At 43.3% G+C, this 20464-nt stretch overlaps 1 protein-coding gene across 4 annotated transcripts in view; it reads left to right on the top strand.

Annotated features, from left to right (window-relative positions):
* Window positions 1-20464, top strand: part of PLEKHG1 (pleckstrin homology and RhoGEF domain containing G1) — a 199364-nt gene that overhangs the window by 17938 nt on the left and 160962 nt on the right. Inside the window, exon 1 of one of the 4 annotated variants that reach the window (XM_012452299.2) lies at window positions 13810-14660. The exons of 1 other annotated variant lie outside the window; for it this stretch is intronic. In XM_012452299.2, coding sequence (XP_012307722.2) covers window positions 14582-14660 — 79 coding nt within the window. In that variant the 5' untranslated portion in view covers window positions 13810-14581. Of the gene's footprint in view, window positions 1-13809; window positions 14702-17825; window positions 18076-20464 lie in introns of those variants that run through there. 2 more of the 4 variants (XM_012452322.2, XM_012452292.3) reach the window with 2 other exon arrangements.

Here is a 20464-nt window from a genome sequence, read left to right as displayed (position 1 = left end):
ATACAAAAAAATTAGCTGGGTGTGGTGGTATGCATCTGTAGTCCTAGCTACTCAGGAGGCTGAGGTAGGAACATCACGTGAACCTGGGAGACAGAGGTTGTAGTGAGCTGAGATCACACTACTGCACTCCAGCCTGGGCGACAGAGCAAGACTCCGTATCTAAAAAAAAAAAAAAAGGCTATTTCTCTATCAAGTCTTGTGTTTTCAATATATATGTACTAAACAGCATTATCTTGTCTTAATATGACACTAAAATGGGGTTTGAGGCACAACATACCTCTGTTTGTTACAATCTAGGATTATAAGGTATCTTGGAAAATAGTAGTCTGAAGTAAGAATCCAATGACAGCCTCCTGGGGTCTATTACTTTTTTGTTTTTAATAGCAGTCTACTTTTTCCTACTTGCAACAGATTTGGCTAAACAATGTTTTATTAATTCAAGCAGGAATATTTTCATGCATTGAATTTGCATTAAAATTGCCTAGGAAATGGTATTACCTGGTTTTCCTACCACAGCCTCTGTGCTGCTAGAGAACTTTTAGAAAAGCTGAACTCAGAAGTCTGGAAAGAAATGAAGCTGTGAAAAGCAGAGGTGACTTTCCTTTACAACTACACTGATAGTGAATCCATCAATAGTCACAAGTAAAAATCCTGTCTTTTTGTGGTAGAGTGTTACTTATTCCTTTAAAAGCTTTTCCAGACCATCAGCAGGTATAAAAATGTTCAAGGCCTCTTGTCTTTTTGTAAGACATGTGTATAAAAAAGCATTAAGAGCAGAAGTGTTTGAAGATTGTCTTGTATACAAGGGCAGCTAACATACGTACAAATAGGTCTTTCCAGGAATATGAAAGTGAAGATTGATGCTGAAAGTGTAGTTGCTGTTTTTCTAAGCTGGTTGCTGTTGGCTGTGAGAGCGTTCCTTGAATCAGGGAAGGTCTCACAGGCCTGCACGTAGCCTAAAGTGAGAAACTCACTGTGGCTTGTACTTGCCAAAAGCAGACATAAAGCATTGGCTGCCCTACCTGTAACTTTCGCTAAAAACAGAACACAGAATTATCATGGGAGCCTTCAACAGCTATAACACCATCTCAACAAAGTGCAAAGTGATTTGATTCTTTATGGCTCTCTCAAAGATTTTTCAACTCCCTGTAGTCCAGTTCCAAAGAAAAAAAGGAATGATGGTTTTCTTGGAGAGCCAACAGTTCCCTTTGTAAGTTTCTGGACTTTTTGTACATGATATTTTGAGTTCGTCTACAATAAAATTTAATGGTCCATTTGAGAAAGTGTACTCATATTAAGCGTCGTGTCTATTATTGGGTAGTCTGAGACAATTCCTGAGTGCTCAGCTCTCCTTTGATCTGTTGAGACATGGTGGTTGCCATGGAGTCTTGCTGGCCAATGACCAAGTAGGAATTCAGCATTCCACTCAGCTGGGCGCAGTGCTCCTAATCAGGCCCGACCTGAAACTCGAGCACAAAGAACTTTAAAACCGGAACGCTTTACGTGTAATCACTGAAAGTAAGTTGATTATTTGGAGGGCAGGCTATGGTAAAGGTTAAAAAAATGCATGTTTCACTCATTTAAATTTTGTTTCTGGAAAAATATTTTAATCTTCTGATGATACAAAATACAAAATTCTCTCTAGTCCCCCAGCTTTGTACAAAGTAATACAAAAACAGGATTTGTCTTATTTGACCTTAAATGTAAATAAAATGGCAGCCGAGTTATGGTGAGCGATGTATGTAGTTCATCTCTCTGGCAGTCATCTTTTTATTGCGGTGATGACTCCATGCCACTGTTCATCTGAATTTATTTTTAGACATTTTAACTTGGGCCTTTGCAGGCTTTTCTTTGTTTCTCCCCTGCTTAGTTCTGAGGATAGCCTAAAATAAGATCCCTGTAAACACTGATGTTCATTTTTTAACTCAAACATTTGCACAGCCCCACTGTGAATTCAGGAAAGACGAAAGGAGGCGCCTGACTTAGAGCTAGCCCTCAAATAGAGAGGGAAGAAAGCCTTTAAGACATATCATTATAGGTAGCTGGGATGTGTTTTTGCTGTACAAAATGAGCGGGAGCGAGGAGAAAAGATGACTTTTGCCTGGATAGATGGGGAGTTGAAGAGGCTTCTGAGATGGTTTTTGATTGCCTACAAAGGTGATTCTCTGACCTAGTTTGATGTCTAACTAAGGCTTCAGTCTGTGGGGAGAATTAACTCTTTAGCTAATGGATAAAATCATGCAATGCTCTTGGGGTTCAATTTTTGCCTAAATGGAGGTTGCGGTGAGTCGAGATCGTGCCACTGCACTCCAGCCTGGACGACAGAGTGAGACTCGGTCTCAAATAATAATAATAATAATTTTGCCTGAATTACTTTTAATACCTTGCTCAATGTCAAAGTTACCACAACTGTGTATTTAGTCCTTTCAGCATCATCCTGTGAAGCTGTATGAAGAATGATTCTTAAACTTCGTCAGGTTCTTACCAAAAACGCTCTTCATGTGGACATTGCTGTAACCCAGATTTTGCTCCTAAAATGTATTTCTAATTTCCTTTTCAAACCATTCCTGGGATAACTAAGGGATTTTTGTATTTAAAGAAAACAGTGGCTTTATTAATTTTTACCCTTGGTCCTCAATGAGATAATTGTTTATTTTTCTTCATAAGCCCCATGGATTTTGATAGAAGAAAAATATTGATCCTAGAAGCAAAGAGGAAGACAGGATGAGTAGAAAAAAAAAAGAAAAAAGAAAAATATTGATTATACAGTATTTTCATAGGTGTTTATGTTTTCAGAGTAAATAATGAGGAATCAATTTTCAAAGCTCAGTAACATTGCGGGTTTTTTCTAATAAAAAAATCAACTTAGGGTTTTTTTCATAGCCTTCCACTGAACTTTATAAGGAATATGTTCTGTTTTATTTATACTTATTCATATTCTTAAAGCCATGTATAAGATAAATGTTGGGTTTGTAATAAAGAGTAAACCTGGCCAGGCGTGGTGGCTCATGCCTGTAATCCCAGCACTTTGGGAGGCTGGCAGATCACCTGAGGTTGGGAGTTTGAGACCAGCCTGACCACCGTGGAGAAACCCCATCTCTACTAAAAAAACAAATACCAAAAATTAGCCAGGCATAGTGTCACATGCCTGTAATCCCAGCTACTCGAGAGGTTGAGGCAGGAGAATCGCCTGAACCCAGGAGGCGGAGGTTGCAGTGAGCCGAGATTGTACCATTGCATTCCAGCCTGGAAACTCCATCTAAAAAAAAAAAAAAATAGTAAACCTAAGAACAGGGCACAGAGGTGGAAGAGGTGGAAGGCTAACCTAGAAGGACAACATTGACGCTCTGAGCAGGATGGCACCTACGCTACACAGCCCCGGCATGCTTTACCAGTGCCAGTCACAAATGTGAGCATGGGCGCCCTCCTGGGTGGTACCAACATGTCAGTTCTAGAGCTAAGGTTGATTTTTTAAAATGCTTTTGCATGCTTGTGTTCATTCAGCAAAACTCTGGGGTTCCCTGTTTATCCTGGGAATAGTGGGGAAACCCTGGAGCATATGAGCGTACATAGATAGCAGAAGGGTCTGTTGGTTGTTGACCCCGCATAGTAAGTAGTCCCTTTGGCTGAGGGGAATGACATAATGTTAATGCTTATCTTGCCTCTTATTTTATTTTTGTTGTTGTTACGTAAGTAAGTTCTTCAGTGGTGATTTGTGAGACTTCGGTGCACCCATCACCCATGCACATACTGCACCGTATTTGTAGTCTTTTGTCCCTTGACTCCCTCCCACTTTTCCCCCCAAGTCCCCAAAGTCCATTGTATCATTCTCATGTCTTTGCATCCTCATAGCTTAGCTCCCACGTATCAATGAGAGCTATATACGATGTTTGGTTTTCCATTCCTGAGTTACTTCACTTAGAGTAGTAGTCTCCAGTCTCATCCAGGTCACTGCAAATGCTGTTAATTTATTCCTTTTTATGGCTGCGTAGCATTCCATCATATCTATATCTATATAGATATATATATATACCAGTTTCTTCGTCCACTCGTTGATTGATGGGAATTTGGATTGGTTCCACAATTTTGCAGTTGTGAATTGTTCTGCTATAAACATGCGTGTGCAAGTATCTTTTTCTAAGAATGACTTCTTTTCCTCTGGGTGGATACCCAGTAGTGGGATTGTGGGATCAAATGGTAGGTCTACTTTTAGCTCTTTAAGGAATCGCCACAGTGCTTTCTGTAGTAGCTACAGTAGTTTACATTCCCACCAGCAGTGTTGAAGTGTTCCCTGATCACCGCATCCACGCCGTATGTTGCTTTTTTTTCCTTCATCTTAGAATGTTCCTTTAGAGACGAAGGGGGAGAGCCATTATGGGTATGAAGGAACCAAAACCCCAGACTGTTGAGGAATTGGTCAAGTCAGAAGTCACTTGCTCACTCTGAGCAACGTTTGTGGAAGGACTCCATATGCTGGGCACTGTAGTGAGTGTCGAGGAGACAGTGGTTACATTGGAAGTGACAGCTGCAGAAGCTTAGAGTCTAGCAGAGCTGAAAGATAACAGTTTTAAAAAACATAGTATGTTATTTTAAATTGTGGTCAGTGCTATGAATGAAGAGGCCAGGATGCTCTACGAGATCACATTTTAGTCATAGGAGGAGATTAGGGAAGGCCTATCTGAAGTTGGGACGTGAATGAAAGAGTGAATGAATGGAAAACCAGAGAGGCTGAAGGCTAGTGAGCAGTGGGGCTGGGGCTGGAGAGAGAGACGAGGACTAGATCTTGCACAGCCTTGCAGACCATCTTAAGGAGTTTGGCTTTTATTCTAAATGCAATGGGACTATATTTATAGGTCTTAAGCAGGAGGGTGATGTAATCCAGTCCAGCTTTCTGAAGATTCACTAGCTGTTGGGCGAGAATGAATTGTAGAAAGTGGGGTGGTAAAGGGGGTGACATGTTAGGAGCCTTGTGCTGCAGGCCATTCAAGAGCTGATGGTCCCTTGAGCCAAGGGGTCCCTGTTAATAATAGGAGTTATTCTCCAGGACACAAAAAAATGTGCAGATGTTATCAGAGAACCACTATGTAGGTAATGGAAAAGGAAAACGATAGCATAAGACTTAATCCCAATATTTCCCCCACCTAACTTACCTTTTATCTGCTGTGCTAGTACTCCCTCTGCTTGGATTCTCTCTATACTGTGGAGAAAACCAGAGCCTGATTCCATGGATGTCAACATGAATAAATTAATGCTACTAGGCGCTTGTGAGTTCTGTACAAAGTCTAGCAATTGCTACCTCCTCTGCTTTCCTCTGTGTTCCCATAAGTTCCTGGGGGAAGTCAGACACCATTTATATTATTTGATCGTGGAGATGAGTGAACATCGAGATTAAGGATGATTTCACAATTGTCTTAGAAGTGGAATTCTTTGAAAAGATTTAGTTGCTCATTCTAAGTATTAGCCTATATTAAATTGATGCTCTGTTTCACCAGTAGGAGCATTTAGATGAAATCAGAGGATAGAAAAAAATCAGTTGATGACTAAAGGAATGGAAAAAGAAAAATACAATTATCTATTGTTTATTTGTAAATGTTTAACTTCATTTCCACACAGGTGATTTTACAATGACAGGAAGATGAGAAGTCCTCATTTTTCAAGTTTGAGTGAGAAGAAAGTGTACCATTTATAGATTTAAAAAGATAACGTTGAATAAAGTAACTACCCCCTTCTGATGTTCTCCTTTCTCTTTCAGTATTTCTGCAGGTAGACTCAAAGCATGAATGTCTACTTCTGAGCAGAATGAAATAAATAATTCAGTGTTTTCTACCGCATATCAACTCTCTGCTTATTTCCCCCCTCAAATTGCATATTCTGGCAAGATTTCTCACTTGTAAAAGCGTTTAATTACTGTGTTTGGCAGTCATGGTTGGTTGCATTATATAAACAAATACCTACTTCAAACATTGAAACTGATTTTTTTCATAGTCGGCCAGAAAGCGAGACTATTTGATGTTCAGTTTGGATGCCCTATTTCTGATTATATAATTTAGGTCTGGGAATTGAATTTTGGCACTTATCTGCAGTTCTTATGCCATGGAAAATTAACCTTTAGCATCCTCTCTAAAAGGGCAAATCATCATGCATACAAGTTCCAAAAAAAACTTTTAAGGTATGCTTCCTTCTAGTAAAAGATTTTTCTGTCTTCAAGCAAATGCACATCTCTCTAGTACAGCATTACTTTAAAATATTTCGTGTAATCTGTGACCTCTGCAGAGCCATAGCCAACCCAGCCCCCAAGCCAGATATGGAAGGATCCCTAGGTGTTTAACTGAAGATCCTGGTAGACAAAGTTCATTTTCTTCTGCCTGTCTATGGGCAATGCTTGCTTTTGAATCCTTAAATATATCTAAGAGTACATCTCAGTTCATCAGATTCTACAGCATTGTGTACACCTGTAGCCAAGTACAACTCAGGAAACCCAAAGCCCTTAATGAACTTTTTATTGTTGTTTTTTGAGACAGGGTCTTACACTGTCGCCCAGGCTGGAGTGCAGTGGCACAATCACGGCTCACTGCAGCCTCAACCTCTTTGGCTTAAGTGATTCTCCCATCTCAGTCTCCCAAGTAGCTGGGACTACAGGCGTGTGCCACCATGCCCAGCTAATTTTTTTTGTAAAAATGGGGTTTTGCTATGTTGCCACAGGCTGGTCTCGAACTCATGGACCTCAAGCATTCCGCCCACCTTGGCCTCCCAAAGTGCTGCAGTTATGGGCGTGTGCCACCACATTCAGCCTATGAACTGTTTTTTTCTAAGCTCATTTATAGAAGAGAGCCTGACCCTCCTTCTCCACCACACACACAAAGTACATAGACATGAAGAATTTATTTCAGGAAAAAAAAGAATCTTTGAATGTGCGTCAGCCTATCAGTGTTTATTAATCCCAGCTCCTCCACCTTCTTCCTAGTCTGGTGTCATGCTTCCAGTTATAGATTGGACCCTGAGGCAGGGCAACAATCTGAATCATGAGGAAAGTTTCAATTATAGTTTGGATACTGTCCTTACCTATCAAGGTAGGGATGTGCATGACCCAGTTTAGGAAAAAAAATTAACAAGCATTGAAAGAGGTTTTTATTGTTAACCCCAAAGTTACCAGAAAGTTCAGTTAGGCAGAACTTCTCATCTTTTAAGGAATTTGGATAATTGCTCTTTTACTCTACTATTCATGACAAAGGATGACCTCAGAGTCCAAGCTCTTTCTCTGACTTTTTGAGAATTAGCCTGCAATCAGGGAGTGATATGAGCTCTTCTGAGAATTATATCCACCTAAATGAGAGCTGACCAGGTTCAAAGCATTATCAGTTATTGTAAACCTACATTTATGGCACCTGAGTTTCACTTTTATTTCAAGTTACTTAATGCCAGATTACACCTCAAACATTTCTTTTTTTTTTTTTCCATGGAGTCTCGCTCTGTCACTCAGGGTGGAGTGCAGTGGTGTGATCTCAACTCATTGCAACCTCCACCGCCTGGGTTGAAGAGATTCTCCTGTCTCAACCTCCTGAGTAGCCGGGATTACAGGCACCTACCACCACACTTGGCAAATTTTTGTAATTTTAGTAGAGATGGAGTTTCACCATGTTGGCCAGGCTGGTTTTGAACTCCTGACCTCAAGTGATCTGCCTGCTTCAGCCTCCCAAAATGCTAGGACTCAATTCATACGTCATCCCTTCTAGGGACATCTTCGTGACACAGGTCCCTTCCTGACACATGCAGACACAAAACTCAGTTGGGGGCCCGCGTATATGTTCATAACACTTGATACGTACCCCTCGTGTAGAATGCTCTCAGTGCTTTGGGAGGCTGAGGCAAGAGGATCACTTGAAGCCAGGAGTTCAAGGCCAGCCTGAAAAACATAGTGAAACCCCATCTCTACAAAAAAAAATTTTTTTAATTAGCTGGACACAGTGGTGTACACCTGTAGTCCCAGCTACTTGGGAGATTGAGGAGGAAAGATCACTTGAGGCCAGAGTTCAAGGTTACAGTAACCTGTAATCACGCCACTGACCTTCAGCCTGGGTGACAGAGTGAGACCCTGTCTCTAAAAAAAAATTTAAAAAGAAGTTGGTACAAGTATTATCTGATGCGTAAAGACAAAATGCAGCAAAAAAGGTAAATGTGTTCCCTCACTTTTTATAGTGAAGTGTTTTTTAGTGTCATTTTAAACTGATAATAATTGCATATATTTATGGGATACAATGTGATGTTTTGATGCATTACACACACACACATTGTGAAAGGATCAAATCAGGCTGTTCTTTGTGGTCAGAACATTTAAAATCCATTCTTTTAGCTCTTTTGAAATATATAATACATTATCATTAACCACAGTCACCATGCTGTGTAATGGATCACCGGAGCCGGCTCCTTCTGTCTCAGTGAAACTTCGGACCACTTGATCAGCATCTCTCCTGGGCCCACCCATGCCCCTCCACCATAGTTGAGTGTTTTAAAACTATTCCTGGCCAGGCATGGTGGCTCACGCCTGTAATCCCAGCACTTTGGGAGGCCGAGGTGGGCAGATCACCTGAGGTTGGGAGTTCAAGACCAGCCTGACCAACATGGAGAAACCCTGTCTCTAATAAAAATACAAAAGCCAGACATGGTGGCATATGCCTGTAATCCCAGCTACTCAGGAGGCTGAGGCAGGAGAATTGCTTAAACCTGGGAGGTAGAGGTTGCTGTGAGCCAAGATCATGTCTTTGCACTCCAGCCTGGGCAACAAGAGCGAAGCTCCATCTCAAAAAAAAAAAGAAACTATTCCCATTGAACACCTAAATTTAAGCAGTGCCTGAATAGCTTTCATAATTCTACAAAGCAAGCGGGGAGAAATCTAACTTTCTATGCCATTAATATATAAACAGGAATTATTTCAGTAGATCTGTATTAACTTCAGATGCCCTAGTAAACAGAAGTTTTTATATTAAGTTCATCCTGAATTACCCATCTTGACCTAATCTAATAGATGTAAATGGTAGGAATTAATTTTGTTCAGGCAGGGATAAAGACAATCCAGGTCAGTCAGCACCTTGTAATTAATCCACATACTCTTTGTAATAGAGAAAGAAATGTTGGAACACTCTCTGGCTTAAGGTTCTGTACCAATCTAATGTAGAGTTCTAAAATTTTATAGTGTTCACGTTTCAGGGTTGAATTACAAATAACAAAGGCTTTGTTAAAGATAGTTATTTCCAAAGGCCAAATCTTGAGGTGTTAGGAATTGGTTCTAACCAATCATGAGCAAATGAATATGTGAATTATAGACAAAATATTTCTACGCATTTTTTAAATATGATTAGAAAACCTGGGTTTTATCATATAAGGTATCAATGATATTGCAGTTTTAAAGCCTGAAATCTCTGAATATCAAATAATTGTAAACTAGAAATCAGTCTAAATTCATTACCTTTCGTTACTGAGAAAATGAGTAATCTCTGAAAAAATATTAATGAGTAGTTTTCTACAAAATTTTAAAACTTGTATTAAATTGTGTATGTGAGTTGAAGTGCCATAACGATGTAAGGTAGCTTTGCCTTGCTTTGATATAGAGGAGAAAATAAATATAGAAATCATGTTTGTATGATTTTAAAGGTTTGACATGAGAAAGCTCCATTGCCTTGACTTTATTTCTAAGTTGCTCTGTTCTTAATAACCGTTTTTAATATAATTTAACCTAGATTTTCCTCATATAATGAATATTAAGCTACAAAGAGATATTTAATTATTTGTTAAATTCCTTGAACTTCATGGCTATGTTCAGCAATACAGCATTTCTCAGGGTAGAGAAGATATGATTATTAAATGTAAGTGAGGGAGAAATACAGGCAGCTCACTTTTCACCAAAGGGTTCTCTTTGAAGGATCTGTAAAATAAAGTAGTTATCATAAAGCAGATCATGTTTTCCCATGGGAATGACTTCGTAATTACAGGCTTGCTTCTTTCCCTAATTATAAGCAATAGCATACTTTCAAAAGTTACAACAGCTGTGATAGAAATATCACCCACACTAATGACACCAGAGTCCTCAGGGCACTAGAGTTGTCCATTCAGTCATTCAGCAAGCATTCATTGAGTATATACTCTGTGCCGGGTGCTGTTTCAGGCTGTGGGAATTTGATGTGGGCAAAAAAACACATGCGCTTTCCCCACCACCCCGTCAAGATCCTAAACTAGGCTAGGAGGAGAGATGGCTATAAGCCAGATATTCATTGTAAATTATAAATGCCAGAAAGGAAAAAAAAATGCAAGCAGACATTGTCATGAGGAGGTGATCGCCACACTAAGGTCTAAGGGTGTGGCTCACTAAGGGTGAGCAGCAACTGAGGTGGGGGCAGAAAAGCGATGTGGAGAGACAGTGAGCTCTGGAGGGACTTGGAGATGAATGATGCGTCTGGCATGGTGTGGGAGAGAAGGCCAAGGTCAGCAAGGGGGCCAGGATGGGCACATGTGTGGGTGCTGGAGGCCAGGTGACATACAGGTTGTGATCCTTGTCCTAGAAGAAATGAAAAGGCATGGGAGAGTTTTCAGCTGATGGGATGAGGATAGGGTGACATCAGGTCTGCCATTTGAACGATCGCGGCATGATAGTCCTGCTCCCCTCCAGAGAACGTGTAGAAGAATATTCTACTAGTACAGATGAAAGATGACCAGGGTAGAGATGGAGAAAAGTAAGTGGCGTGCGAGTGAGTTAAGAAGTAAAGACATTGACTAGAGGTGGTAATGACTTGAATATGCGGACTGATGGAAAACAGGTGGAAAGGATGGCTCTGAAATTTCTGGTTGGCAGAACACCACAAATGATAGTGACATTGCTTGAAAGAGGGTCCAGTTTGGGAGGGAAGTTGTGTTTCATTTTGGGTAGATTACATTTCAGTTTCCTGTGAAATCTCAAAGCTGAGCTATCAAATAGTCACTTGGATATACTGGTCTGGTGCTCAAAAGTTTGGGCTGAAAATATAAATGAGTCATTGGCTGAGTCATTGGCTGATCCTACAAAGGAGATGGAAGAGAGATGTTGGTACAGGGAGGAGGAAAACCAGGATTCTAAGGGGCCATGGTCTTTAAGGGAGGATAGTGCTTAAAGAGGAAAACAGTGGCCAGAAGTATCAGCTGCTGCCAAGAAGTTACATGCAGAAGAGACTGATAAATACCAGTTGGGTTAAGCAGCATCATATTACAGAGAACTGTTCTGGTTGAGGGGTTGTGTGTGGTGAAGCAGAGAAGAAACTAGATTGGTGCCAGTTGGGGAAGAGATGAAGACAGTGAGTACAGATAACCCATTTATAGCTTTTACACTTGAAGGAAGAAGAGGGCTACTGCTGGAGGAGGGCACACTGAGAATCATGGGAAAGTTGCCTTAGATGGGCAAGTTTGAGCACATTTTCCCACCATTAGGTCAGATGGAGAGGAGGTACCCTTGGGAGGTAATGAACACCTCTAGACAATAATGCTTATATATGTGAGAGTGCCAATTCTATATGAAGTTACACATCAGTTTTTCATCGATTAACTTCTTTTAGCAGAAACCACATGTGCATTGTGTTTTCCCTGCTTTTCTCTTGTATATGGCCACTGCAATGCTGAGGACTGCAAAGATGGCATGGGAGGTAGCACAGTGCTCAGGGGAATTGTGTACAACATCCAGTTCAGAACAATTCAGGCTGGGTAGCTGTTATCACTTGGAGAAAAGAATGGATAACAGTGGATCACCTTTTCTTTCATTTCCCTTCTTAAAAAAAATGTAGACCAGGCGCGGTGGCTCACACCTGTAATCCCAGCACTTTGGGAGGCCAAGGCAGGCAAATCACAAGGTCAGAAGTTCAAGACCAGCCTGGCCAAGATAATGAAACCCCATGTCTACTAAAAATACAAAAAAAAAAAAAAAAGCCAGGTATGGTGGCAGGCACCTGTAGTCCCAGCTACTCAGGAGGCTGAGGCAGGAGAATTGCTTGAACCCTGCAGGTGGAGGTTGCAGTGAGCCAAGATTGTGCTACTGCACTCCAGCCTGGGTGACAGAGTGAGACTTCATCTCAAAAAAAAAATAAATAAATAAATCAAAATGTAGAATTTCGTCTATATTCTTTATATTGAGAATTCTGTATACACTGATGGTTCCACCTCCTCCAAATTTAGAAAACTTTTTTCCCCACCCGCTGGAGTAGTTAGCTTTGCACAGCTGTCCTTCCTTAACTGCAGCCTGGAGCAGAGTCCCAGTGGAGTCTGAGAGAACCCAGAGATCCAGAGCCAACTTGAGACCCTGTAGTCTAGGGATACCCTCAAACCTGGGAATGAGCTTCCTGAACCCAGACTTTGCAGCTCCTCAGTTTCCCTCTGGCCTTGAGTACAGAATTTGCAGCAGCTGACAAAGTACACCTGAAGGGATCAGGCAATGATACTTTAAAGCTAAACCCCACTATGCCGTGTGCACAGAGCATGCTGCCTTGCAATATGGTTCTACCCCAATGCTAAAAAGCCTATAAACACAGACTCTCCTTCTCCTAGAGTTGACTGCCTCAATACATCTGGTGAGGGGCAAGCGTGATGCCTGCTCCCTAAACCCCTCCTCCCCCACGGTTAGGCTAAGACCGCCTTGCTGAGGCCGTGCAGCCTCTGTGCGTGGGGAGGCCTGAGCCTGCATGTCCGGGCCTGGTGCTTGCAGGCCCAGCAACGCCCCAGAAAGAGCCACTCACCTGTGGCAAAGTTGTCTGCGGCTGAGTCAGCTGCCAAAGTAAAAAGTGCACTAAAGCTGCTCACCAGCCTACGAGAAAGGCCACCTGCAAGGCTGCAAAAGCGAACTGTGGCACAGAACACTGTGCTGTGAACAGCCACGTGAGAAACCGATGGCCCACACCCAGCGCCGCATCTGTCAGAAGCCACCATCTCCAGGGGTCATTTTGTTCCTCAAGTGTCATGTTCCTGAGCCAACCCACCAGATGTGGAGGCTTAGGGAAAGGGCAGTGAAGACCCTCGAACCTGGCCAGGTTCTGCCCAGTTTAAGAATTTGAAACCAAGCAGGAAGGCAGAGGGAGACTAAACTCATCTTTATTGCTGATAAAGCTGCCATCGGAAATTGTGTCTTATGTCTGGGCACACAGGCGTCCTAATACCAAACTCAGAATCAGAACCTTCCTAGGCAGCAGGCTGGCCTGAGCAGCGCTTCCCACATGGGAGCCAGACCTTGCACATGAAACGGGGAAGCAAAGTGGGCGCTACCAGTGAGCAGCTGTCTGCCTCAAAAGCAAGAGTGCAGCCAGATCATGCCTACCTGGTTTTCCCTTCCTACGCATGCCAATCTAATTCCTGAGTCCTGCCCCCAAGAGAGGCATATGGGGGTTAAAGAGAAACCAGGAGGCTGGGCGTGGTGGCTCACTCCTGTAATCCCAGCACTTTGGGAGGCTGAGGCGGGCGGATCACAAGGTCAGGAGATCAAGACCATCCTGGCCAACATGGTGAAACCCTGTCTCTACTAAAAATACAACAAAAATTAGCTGGGCCTGATGGTGGGCGCCTGTAATCCCAGCTACTCAGGAGGCTGAGGCAGGAGAATCACTTGAACCCGGGAGTCAGAGGTTGTAGTGAGCTGAGATCGCACCACAGCACTCCAGCCTGGTGACAGAGCGAGACTGTCTCAAAAAAATCCCCAGGAGCTCCTGAAGCACCACCCAGATGGAGAGAACATCAGAAATGAGGATGAAACATGCCACACCCAGCCCCACCCTCACCCCAAGACCTCCCTGATGTTATAGTAGAAGGTCAAGCATTTGCTACAGACTTGGATGTCATACTTAATTCTGATGGCCTCATGTGCTTCTTAACAGTTGACGACCACATCATCACAGCTTGACATGCATTTCTTCAATTGGCATGTGTTCTGTGTGCTCAGAACCACATTAGGACCTAAGAGACTCCAGAGAAACACATGACCTGATTTAGGCGTTATCCTCTGTAGAAGGCAGATGGGGACAGTATTTATGAAATTTAGAGGATAGTTGTCAAGTCATCGCAATAGGACATTAGCAAAAAACACCCATGAGCGAAAGTTCATTGTGAGCCAAAATGGCCTTTAAACAGCCTTCAGGATGCTTCTGGTTTTCTAGAGGTTTGTTCTTTCTCAGTGTGTCCTTTTTCATGAGAGGAGAGGAGTGTATATTATGATAAGATGGGTTTGGAAGGGAAATGACTTCATGGGCTGGCTGTTGAGCTGCTTCCCTTTACATCTCGGGGGAAAGTGTGGGTCACCCGCAGTGGGTCCGGTGAAGGAAGCACGTGTGTGTGTATGGAAGGGTGGCGCTGACCTCCCAGGCAGGACATTACCCTTCTTCCTCTTCCTGACCACGTTCCCACAGCAGTCATGGTCATCGCTCAGCTTCCTGTTGGGGAAAACCTTGGACACTGTGCGTCCACCTGCTATAACTGGCAAACTAAGGATGACAGAGCGTTCAATGATGCTGTTCAGCCTGAACCCTGAGTTGACGCACGGACCCCTCTGTGCTAGTATCCAGGGCATAGGACGTCTGAAGGAAAGATGGAGCCATTCTTGGTGGGGCGGAAGAGGCAGGAAACTGCTGCCTGGACAAATCGTATTCTGGGCCAAAGCATCACAGGCGAGTGAAACATGGGAATATTGAGGGGACCTGGGGCAGAGGTAAGACAAGGCGATCCCCTACGGTATGGCACCTGCAGCCAGGGTGGTGGCAGGGGCCGTGGCAAACTGTGGGTTTCATGGAAGGATAAAAGTATCAGGCAACCTCCTCCTCTGGTGGAGACCAGGGGAAGATGTCCCTGCCCTCCGGGACTCTCTTCACCCAACAATCTATGTGCTGGGGACATACACTATACTGGGCATAAAGAAGGCTGTGGTCCATGACTTCAAGAAGCTCTCAGGCTAATAAATTGGCATCTTCATACTATACTTGAATCAAATCCAGGCTGACGATGTAAGCAAATGTGGAAAGCTTTAGAAAGTGCAGGCTCCCTGGCACTATCCTAGACCTCACAGAACAGCCATTTCAGAGCAAGCCCTGGGAATCTGCATTCCAGCTAGTGCCCCCTGAGGCTTGGGGATAGATAGTTACATGAAACAAGCTATAACAAGTAAATTATCTCAACAGCGTGAAAGAAGTACTGTGAATGTACGTGAGAGGTACCCCTACATGGGTAATCAGGTGTGGGATCGGGAACTTTTTTGACATTTCAACTGGCTCCATCCCCCTACTTTCTCACCTGCCTCCATATCCTGTCTGGTGGCTGATGGCAGCAGCTATGCAGGGGTCTCAGCGTCTGAATTTGGGCAGTTTGCTCTGCTTTCCGAAATGGTTCTGGCTGCAGCCCTGTGTCTCCTTTTGGACTTCTCATTGGCCCATGGGGGATGGGGATTTCTGATCTGTGGCAGCAGTAATGATCAGGCCTCCAAGAAGAGCTCCATGTGGAGGGTGTTAGTAGATTTTTAATAGCCTTAATACCAAGTCCTTTAGATACGTTTCCTTTCTCAGTGTGTCCCTTTTCGTGGGGGTGGGGTGTATCTTACAATAGGACAGGTTTGGGGGAAATGAGTTCATGGGCTCGCTGTTGAGCTACTTCCCTTTGCATTTCCGGGGAAGGCATGGTTCACCCACAGCGGGTCCGATGAAGGAAGCACATGTGTACTTTCAGCATTGCTGCATTTTCTCTGCCACCTCACCCTAAGGATGGGGTCAAAGTTGGCTTCTGCTTGTCTTGATAGAGGCTCTCTTCAGCTCCCTCCCACCCCTAATTCTCAGCCCGTACAGTCTCCTACAATAGAACACAAAGTTCCCGAGAGATGCTTCTAGGTGAATGCACAACTGCATTCCTGCCTCCTGATCCTCTCCCCGATGTGTGACATTGGGCCGTTCCTCCAGATCTCTCCTTAACCCCCTCTTCTTTTTTTTTCTTTGAGATGGAGTCTCCCTCTGTCGCCCAGACTCTGTCACCCAGTGGCACAATCTCAGCTCACTGCAACCTCCACCTCCTGGGTTCAAGTGATTCTCTAGCCTCGGTCTCCTGAGTAGCTGAGATTACAGGCATGTGCCACCATGTCCGGCTAATTTTTGTATTTTTAGTAGAGATGGGATTTCACCATGTTGGTCAGGCTGGTCTCCAACTCCTGACCTCGTGATCCCCCTGCCTCAGTCTCCCAAAGTGCTGGGATTAGAGGTGTGAGCCACTGTGCCCGGCTCAACCCCCTCTTCTAAGACAAGACCAAACCCTACGCTTGAACACTGGGCTCCCTGCTCTCTTCCCTGATGCCACCCACTCCCACAGGGCATGGCCCCAGCATAAGACAGCTTCAGCCCTGTCTTGGTGACTCTGGGTGTGATAGGAACAGAGATATTAAAGGCCACTTTGCTTTTCCCCTAGAGAGTAGGTAGCTTTGCCTCTGAGCAGCTCTCCCCAAACCTATCAGAGCCCAGCTCAGCCCTCTGTGGCAGAAGGAGCTGCCTGTGGAAAAGGGGAACCCCACTCCAATGAGAAAGGAGATGTACCCCGCAAGGAGGCCTAGGTCACGTGCCTCTCATCAAGGGCTGCCCCTCTGAGATGGTGCTGCAAGAATCCCGCTCTGAGGTTAGGGTGCAGAGAGAATAGAGCCAATATCTTCCTACTCTTCTACCCTTTTAAAATTCCATCCTGCACTTTGACTTTCCCCCTGACCACAGTGATACCAAAGGTTTTCTGAATTTTGGAAAGGTCAAAATAATAAGGTAAATGTCAAGAAAATGAATATGTAAGGTGTATATCCTCAAAATACTCTTTCTTTAGTACATTGTGGTTTTATTTGAATGTGATCAGTTTTAGGTAATTTGGGGAATTTGCCCATCTCCTGAAGGATCTATCTTGATCTTATTAAATTAAATGAGATGTAACTAGGGGAGAAAGGAGTGAAGTCAGGCATGGATCATTCCATCTCTGTAACCCATGCAAGTCATAATAGCAAAACCTCTTAGGCTGCCTACAGCTAACTCAATCTCAATTTCTACCACCTAGGCTGAATGAATATAGCATACAGAGGTGGCCAAGGGAATCTAGAACTTTCTAGAGCTACTCGCTCCTCCCCCTGCTTTAATGCAGTCATTGGTCTCTGCCCACTGTGCACCTGGCACCTGACCAGTAGAGGGCACATGTGAGCAGTGTCCCATGTGAGTGCAACTCAGGTACTAGCTGCTCAGGATGAGGCAACTCTACCTGGGCTCCACAGGAGAGCTAATTAGATCATTGGAATTGATTGATTTTTTTTAAAGTCTTTGAGAGTTTACTTGATTGGAAATTTTACTAAATCCCTTGACCAACTTTCCTCATTCCCAAGTGCCAGTGTAATTCTGTGAACACTCAAAACGTTAGAAATACATTTCTTATATTGTAAACAAATTGTGTTTATGTGGAAGATGGTTCGCTTTGGAAACACAATTGCCTGAAAGCTCTTCCAATTTAGCAAGGAAAATAGTCCAAGAAAAGAGAAATAGGTACGCAGGTATGTGCCCCGCCTCAGCCCTCCCACACATGGTCATTTTTGCATGTTGAAAATTTAGACTTTAAGTAAAATATGAAGAATCAGACGTTATCCATCATATAAAGGAACTGGTGCTTCTATAATATTGGCCATTCTCTTCTGTTGAGTCACTTTATTCCTATTCTTCATTTTTATTTTTGCTGTTGTCTGTTTTTTCCTTGTCTCACCTCCCAAGCTTTCCTTCCCTGGGCCTCCCGAGGAGGTCTGGCAATGCAAGAGGGATGATAATGTGGGCGGGGGATGAGGGCAGGAAGAACTGCCCAAACCTGTCAGTCTTGGGTGTAGCACCTCCAAGGAGAACATGATTCTCCTGCAGTGACAGCCTGACCGGGCCCCCATCTCCCCACCAAGGCAGGACCACGGCGACCTGGGGAGCATGCTGCCAGCAACCATGGTGGGGGCTCTGGTCAGAGGATGGAGGAATCGAAGCTCTCCTCGAAGGGCTGAGTCAAAACTTCTTATCCCACCAAGCCAGGATGGAATTCCAATTCAGGGTATGTTTGACATCTTGATGTGACTGTGTGGCTCTTTGTAAAGGGTTCAGGGGGTGATCGTGAGCTTATAAGCTTTTCTCTGCCTTCGAATGGAATTGACAAATCCCAAATCTGTTTTTTTCCTCAGGTTATCATAAATTGTGGCTAACTTTACTTGAGGAGGTCTATTTTCCTTTCCTAATCAAAGACTTAAGTACCTTCAGTAGTCACTTAGTAAAAGATGATTACTACCTTCTTTTTTTTCCAGAGCTTTTATTTTAAGATGGAATTCTGGTTTTGTGGCATTTGTGTTTGACTGGCTTTTGGCTGATTTTAGTCTAAATCACATCACTTTATTACATCTGGATTGGAAGATGAGGAGAGGAGTATGTTAGTTTCTGAGTTTTCCCAGTAATTATTTTTATTTTCTGTTTTGTAACTATTGTTTTGAGGCAACAATAGAACCAGTGACAAAAATGTAGCTTTCTTGTTAACTTAGTTCAAAAGGTATTATGGCCTTTTTCTGAAACAAATTTTCATTAGAATGAAATACTTTGGAAATACCAGACCTCGTTCTCTTCTGTCTGGACCTTGGACCCCTTAATGGTACTTACTAGAAGGGAGCTCTTTGGTGGTGCCAATGATGGACCTCTGGGAGAAACAGTGCCAGCTGAGGAAGCAGGTTTGAGCCCAGAAGTTATAGACTCCTGGGGGCGCTGAGAGCTGGCCTGCTGCCCCTCTATGCTCTCACCAGACCCCGCGCCCTGACAGTTGCTGAGGGAGTAAGCACAAGTGTTCTTGCATTTCAACAAATATGTACTGAAAGCAAATATGTACCAGACATTGTTTTAGGCAGTGGCATGCTCTGATCTATAGCTAATCTATCTTTAAGAGGCGTAAAAAACAAATGTTGTCATCTGTTTCGTTTGGACAGTGGTTTCCAGCCATACTTTTCAGGCTGACTGCATTCAAGAAGAGTCCAGCCAAGAAGCTCTGTTGAAAATAACCTGATGAGTATTGATTGCAAGATAGTAAATTTGTCATTTAACTAGGTATCCAAAAGAGACAAGGCTGTTCTGTGTTCTAAACTGCCAAAGGACGAGTGATTATTTGTAAAATCTAGGCAATCAGTAAGAAGTGCGAGTCATAGTATTTAAAAAGTTAATCACCTGATTTTGCTTCTTTGTTTCTCAGGTGAGAAAACAGAGTCAAGGGAAGTGGATTACTAAGCTTCAGGCATCACAGCCAATGAAGTGGCAAAGCAGGCCTGGGATCACATTTCCCAGACTCTTAACCTTACATTTTCTTTCTTTCTTTTTTTTTTTTTTTGAAATGGAGTCTCACTCTGTTACCAGGCTGTAGTGCAGTGGTGTGATCTTGGCTCACTGCAACCACCCCTCCCCAGTCCAAGTGATTCTTGTACCTCAGCCTCCTCAGTAGCTGGGATTACAGGCATGTACCACCACGCCCAGCTAATTTTTGTATTTTTAGTAGAGACAGGGTTTCACCATGTTGTCCAGGCTGGCCTTGAACTCCTGACCTCAGGTGATCCACCTGCCTTGGCCTTCCAAAGACGCCTTCTCTCCTTGGGATTACAGGCATAAACCACTGAGCCCGGCCATTAGTAATCTAACATTTTCTCTCTTATCTCATACTTTCCTGATGAATTTGACAAATTTCTGTAATGATATTCAGAGCTTTACAAGGTAACAAAGTACTATGCTAACATGTAAGAGATTGTTTTTAAAAAACAGTGTATTGAGGTATAATTCACATGCCACACAATTTACCATTTAAACTGTGCAATTCAGTGGTTTTGGTATATAATATTATTCACTTTTTAAACTGCAGTAAAATATACATAACATAAAATTTGCCATTTTGACCATTTTAAGTATACGATTCAGTGACGTTAGTTATATTCACAATGTTATGCAACCATCAGCACTATTTTTGTAAGTTTTTATCACCCCAACCAAAAATTCTGTAACCATTAAGCAGTAACTCTCTGATCACCTCTTGTCCTGTCTTTGATAACTTTTTTTTTTTTGAGACGGAGTTTCACTCTTGTTACCCAGGCTGGAGTGCAATGGCGCAATCTCGGCTCACCGCAACCCCCGCCTCCTGGGTTCAGGCAATTCTCCTGCCTCAGCCTCCTGAGTAGCTGGGATTACAGGCACGTGCCACCATGCCCAGCTAATTTTTTGTATTTTTAGTAGAAACGGGGTGATTGTTGACCAGGATGGTCTCAATCTCTTGACCTCGTGATCCACCCGCCTTGGCCTCCCAAAGTGCTGGGATTACAGGCGTGAGCCACCGCGCCCGGCCCTCTTTGATAACTTCTATTTTCTATCTGTACGAATTTGCCCATTCCCCTCCGGGAATTTACTAGATATTTTGTATGAGTGGA

Source organism: Aotus nancymaae, unplaced genomic scaffold (genome assembly GCF_030222135.1).
Source record: "Aotus nancymaae isolate 86718 unplaced genomic scaffold, 86718_ANA_hifiasm-v0.15.2.pri h1tg000040l, whole genome shotgun sequence".
NCBI lineage: Eukaryota > Metazoa > Chordata > Mammalia > Primates > Aotidae > Aotus > Aotus nancymaae.
This window is presented reverse-complemented; position numbering and strand designations above follow the sequence as displayed.